Source organism: Prunus persica, chromosome G1 (genome assembly GCF_000346465.2).
Source record: "Prunus persica cultivar Lovell chromosome G1, Prunus_persica_NCBIv2, whole genome shotgun sequence".
NCBI lineage: Eukaryota > Viridiplantae > Streptophyta > Magnoliopsida > Rosales > Rosaceae > Prunus > Prunus persica.
The window spans coordinates 15,017,358-15,023,474 of record NC_034009.1 but is presented as its reverse complement, the minus strand read 5'-3'; the positions used below and the strand labels follow the sequence as shown (position 1 = coordinate 15,023,474).

At 35.4% G+C, this 6,117-nt stretch overlaps 1 protein-coding gene across 1 annotated transcript; it reads left to right on the top strand.

Annotated features, from left to right (window-relative positions):
- Positions 255–1,538, top strand: LOC109946549. Its single transcript, XM_020554777.1, has one exon. It carries the CDS (start codon positions 996–998, stop codon positions 1,410–1,412), a length of 417 nt encoding a protein of 138 aa, XP_020410366.1. The 5' UTR covers positions 255–995; the 3' UTR covers positions 1,413–1,538.

Here is a 6,117-nt window from a genome sequence, read left to right as displayed (position 1 = left end):
TTCGCTAGCTATTACACGAGGAAGAGAGAGACACAAAGAGAGGGGCGGGGTTGGGTGTAGGGGAATGGGTGGGTGTGGAGGCTGGAGGGGCTTGAGTAGAGTTTGTACTATTTTAAAAGTTTAAGAAATGTTTTTATTTCTTAGAACATGTTGGAGGTGCTCCACTTTGCCGGATCATCCACCCAAATTGGTGGGTAAATGACCCATTGTACAAAATTACTAAAACACCCTTGTCATGTCATCAAGCTTAACAAATGGAGTTAATGGTAGATCGCAATGATTGGTGCCCCACTAGTGTAGTGGTAAGGAGATTTGTCTCCACCTAATTAGTTATGGGTTCAAGGCATATTATGACATTGTAAAGTGTGTCTGAGTTTGCACCCCGTCCTGCAAGAAACACTTACATGAAATGGATATAAAATTATTTTGCTATCCTCAGCCAATCACAATATGCCACGCGTGATAACTTTTTCACGTGGCAGTCTGTGATTGGCCGAAGATAGCAAAACAGTGACATCTTCGTTTTATACAAGTTTTTCTGCCCTCCCCCTCCTTAACTATTGGCAAAAAAATTACATTAAAAAAAAAAAAACAATAATGGGCAACATAGAACGCAAATCTTGGTCAAGGGGAAAAAGCAGGTCACTTTGACTTCCAAAGAGGAAAAGTGAGATTTGATCATAGTGTCACATAGCACTGTAGCAAAGCCCAGCCCACCTTTGAATAAGACGAGGTCACACTACTTGGGCCAAACCAAAACAGCCCAGAGTCAAATCTAGCTTAGGTCCATTTTGCAGCATTCCCCTTGCGAGTAAGAGAGCTAAATTTAATAAATGAAAATGAAAATGAAAGGATAAAAAAATAAAAGTTTAAAATGGCAACCGACTCTGCGTACTGTATATAAAGTGAAAACTTCCCTTCGTAGTTTCTGCTATTTACAACCTCATTTCATTTGATTGTCAGCTAAGTTATCAACAAACCAACATAAAATATTCATGGAGAAATCAACAGAAACCGCAGCAGCAAGTGGAAACAAGGGGAGAAAGATGAACAGCAACAATAAGGAGCAGGACCCAATTGGAAGCAGTGATTTCTCAGAGCTGGAAATGGACGCAGCGGAGCAACTCATACAACTGAGCGGATCAATATCAGATAACAATAGCGCCACAGAAGAAAGCGATGGCAAAACTGTTCATCATGGTGATCATGATCAGGTATGTTCCTCAAAATACAGAACATCAAGATTTGCAGATGAGGTGGAAGATGATGATGGTGATGATGTACTAGCAAGTTTGGGCCCAAGCAGGAAGAAAGGAAGATATCGCTCGATTTCCGAGCTGTACGAGTTGACGAAGCCTCTTAATAATCTTGTTAATGTTGTAAATTATAAGAGGAAAATGAGGGCAAATTGATTTTTTGTAAAACTTCCTAAGAGTTAGATGTTAGGTTAAGTTAAACCCTTATGTATGTGAATGAATATTGTATGACATACATGTAATTTGTAAATTAATTGTAAGCATGGTTGTGTTTCCTTGGCATATGGGTTCCTCTTTTTTCTGGCAAATATGATACGTTGATTCGGCCAGTCGTCGAAACCAAAACATGCCGACCTTTGCTATGTATATCAGATCAACAAGTTACAGAGGGATTGGCATTTGTGTCTTTTTTTTTTTTAACAAGCGAATAAATTAATCTAATCTACGAGGAGGGGGTTTCCTCTCCGTTTGATTTGTGTTGGATTTGGCATTTGTGTTAGGCGTAAATGGGTAATTTTATGGCCAAATCTTGGTTGAGGTGGAAATTCTTCCCGGGTGGAGGAGATTGCTTAATGAGAGTTTGAAGAATTTGGTGAAAGAAAAAAAAAGGAACTTGAAGCTGTTGAAGGGTTCAAGATGGCGCATAGAAAGAACAGACAAAACAACAAAAACAAAAAGAAGGGTTTCTATTTGAACAGGGAACTTTTCTTTCTTGGCGTACAAATTCTACAAAATTCCTTATAAAAGACTAAGTCAAAGCCCTCACCAAACTGCCAGTAGGTCCAGGGTTCTTTAATCTTATATGGAATGCTCGCAATTTCCTCTAAGAGCTCAAAGTTCCTTCAATGGTAGATCGCCGTGCAAGTTCGTCACATCATTCTCACAATAACTAATCATGTGATCGAGAGCTCAAAATTCATTCTATGAACGATGAATGACTACAAGAGAGGCGTTGTATACACTTGGTTTTTGCAATAATTTTTCATTTCAAGGTACCAGGTAATCAACGAACATATACTTTGCACAGGGTAAAATACAGAGCATTATCAATAAAAAGTAGTAAAACTGGGGAAGAGAATCCGCAGCTTCAGTTTGTTAAAGTCTCCATCAATACCCTAGATGGTATCCATATTCTGTCAAGCTCTGCAAATTACTGGGAACATCCGCCGCTTCTTTACAGTAAGCATTTGAGAAGCAGCTTCCGCAATCCAACGTTGCTGTAGTACGTCTCCATATGACAACTAAATCTCAAGATTTTTTTAACACATGACAGAAAATTTTATATGAAAGCAGCAAGTATGCATTTAATAGACAAGTCTTCATATACAATTTTTTGTACATAAAACACATACCCAGCAACCTTTCTAGCCAAAGGAATTGTTTTCAGAGGGAATATAAAAAAGCAATGGAACAGCGTAGTTAATCAAGGTTCCTAAATGTCTTCTACAACATTTTTACACCAAAATTTTCTTATTCATAGGTAGTGCATTTTTTATTCATGGTGTTTTAATATCACCAGCAATAAGTACAGAGCACCCAAACCCACCAAAACACGGCTTTTTATCTGCCATTACGACAACTTAGGCTCATCAAGACAGTATGATTAGGTAAGAATATTTGTATTAGACTAGAGCCAAGTCTGCAACTGCCTTTGATCCTTTTACAACCATAGATCTAGGCTCTAGGCTTGCTTAGTGACTTCCAAGTTCCAACTGGTTTGTAATTCTTGATATCTTTTTACGTTGTGAACTTCAGTATGCTAACTGTCCTGCTAGCTTTAAAATATCGGAATAGGCTCTAAATGCTTCACAACGAGTAGACTTGAACCTCCAAAGACGCTCATAGCTTCAAAGACATTTCCTACACATCAACAGAGTACAATGATATATCAACTAACTTTCCTAATAGAGAAAAAAAGAAAAGAAAAGAAAGAAAAATGTTTTCATTTTTTTTTTTAGTTGTGCAGCAATAAGCTTGATTTCTATCTGGACAAGAATTAAGATTTTTATTTTACTTTGTTATTTTTTTATCTTTGAAAAGAACCTTAAGACAGAGCAATCTAGTAACACATACAATTTGTGAAAATAGAAGCTTACAAGTTGTGGCTTCATCCTCATTCATTCCCAAAAAGAGAGACGTGTCTTATTGTAGAATAAGTAGACCACAGCAGCTGAAACATCTTCTTTGTGTAAAGATCTGCAAGAAATTTAGAACAAAATTAATGATGAGATGAACTGCACAAAACATAAGAATTAGTACACTACAAGAAAGGAGCATTTGAGTATTGATCTCCTCAAAATCAATTATTAGAAAACCGAAGAGATTATTTCCTCTTTTCAATTCAACTAGAGATTAAGTGCAGATTACACTATGCAATTCATTTCCATAGGGCTTACAAGCGTGACATGAAGATTGAGCCTGACAATATTGTCCAGATTGAAAAGTACTCGCAGACATATTTTTCTGCAGAATCAAGAGTAAATTTGCCATTCCTCATCCTGATTATCAGATGGCTAAATCAGCTAAAGCATCATCCCGAAGACATAATTAAGCACGCTAAAGATAAGTTGAATGTAATAACAATAAATATTAAAAAGTGCACGGTTGTTTCTATTTTTACTTGTTACGCTAATCTTCAGATACAATTAGACCAGTCTCAATTTCCAGCAGGGCCAAAGTGAGTGACTCCTTTAAAGAAAAAAAACCTACCATCTGAGGAAACAGAAAACCAAAGTAGAAACTAGAAATGAAAAGAAAACACTCTAAATGGTTGGATGTGAATAAAAATAAAGTGATATGCAGAGAAATTAATGCAGGCAGAAGCAAAATTGCTTCGTATTGGTGGGAAAAGATGTATTGTAATCATCATACATCAGTTACACTTTTCAAGTCATCTAAACAATAAACTTACAATCTTCAATTGATACAAGAAAGTCTAAGCAACGATTTTAGTAATCTGTTTAATGACATCCTTCTACTGATCTAGAACAGGTGCTGCTGCATATCTACCTCATTATTAAACTTTCTCTTCAAATTTTCACTTTATTGCAGATTGTTTTAATCCTGTTGAAAATTTGAAATCAATCAAAATTATGGCTGCTTTAAGTTCCATACAAGATCGGGTTTCTTTCTCCGGTAGATTGTAACTCTTTGTGATCTTATGAATTCACTTTTGTGTTTGTTTTACTAGTCTATATGATATGAACTTAGAAGACAAAATTGATGTTATTCTGAACATTCAGGATAAAATTTGTGTTCTATCAAAATTATCAGAGGTAAATATGAGCCTTTTATAATAAGGTGATTATCAGTTTTCTTGTCTAGTTTTTACTAATGCATCACTCTGGTAGACATCGTTTCTACAGTGGCTGTACATCACAATGTTTTTTATAAAATTATATCTCATAGAAAAGGAACAATAATTCTTTTGCGGACCTGGTACATGTATGCTCTGCAATGAACCATACCCAAAAAACAGAGAAAATAATTTTACATACACCAATTTGCATTCATAATCAACCATATAATAATTTCTTCTTGCTCATTGATCTACACCATGAAGGAAAATGAGGCAGTGTGTTAACACAGGCATATAACTTCTAGCACATACTGCTGACATGTATCCTTATTGGGAACTACTTTAATTGAATTGATTGTCTTATAAACAAGAAGTTCAAAAGGATTTTCGTTGAAATTCAAAGGGAAAACTTGAAAAAATACGTGGTTTGTGAATCCTTTAGATCTGTATTAGTAAGATTTTCACAGGAAAATCTGTATTTAGTACATAAGAATCTGTATACCATGATTTTTCAAATTGAAATATCAAATTGAAGTCGGTTGTTTCAGACAATTTTATGCATAAGCTCTACAAGTATGAAGTGATTCTCGTAGGTGCATTCAAATGGTTAAAAACTCATGTGTGAACATAGCCTATTATGGGAGAAAGATATAAAGCTGAGACTGTACCTTCGTATATAATGGTTCAAGTCACATTATTTTTTGTTGAAGTCATTATTGGATTTGCAACTGCTAAACTTGAACTTCACCCCCCATCTTTTTCTTGACAATTATCAGTTCCAAGAGCAAGACCCCATAAATTAGTAGGGCCGGAACTAGTTCATAAACAAAACAACAAACCAAGCCCAAGGAGCATCACTTCCAGATGAAATTTAAAATGCAGGTTTATATCATTTAAGTTTCACCAACTATAAGTCGTGTGATGCAGAACCTAGAAAATAATTAACTCTAATAGAAGAAAAAAAAAGAGTACATGATTCTATTAAGGAAAGACAGAGTGTTAGACTACAAAATTCATTATTCTCAAAATTAATTATTTTGCATTCATTCTACATGTAAAATTAATCGTATATAATGTAACCAAAAGCATTCCCCCTCAAGAAGTCCACGGGTGACAAGTATAAAGTAATGAAATAAAATCCGGAAGACTAGATTAGAAAAACACACACACACACACATTTGTGTGTGTGTGTGTGTGTGAGAGAGAGAGAGAGAGAAGATCAATCACCTTATGGAGAATGGCTTCATATTCAGTTGACCATGATTATCATACCGAATTCCAGTTATAGCCAAGAATTAATCAATGACCAAGAATCACAACTATAAAAAAAAACCACCCAGGTCCAGTTATAGCCATTGCAGCAATATGAAACAAGAATTAGAGCAAAAGCTCTATAAGATTATGAGAATTCAGCAGCAATCCTAGAACCCTTGACCCAAAGAAACAACAATTAGAGAACAGAAAAATGCACAAGTTTAAGCTATTGGTTTGACCAAAGATTGAGAATTGAAGAGTAGAAGAATTTCAAGAAATAAAATGATATTGCAAAAGTTTGCAAGTTCT

Coding starts and splice junctions, on each gene's coding strand:
- LOC109946549 (XM_020554777.1), top strand. CDS start 996: ATGGAGAAATCAACAGAAACCGCAGCAGCAAGTGGAAACAAGGGGAGA.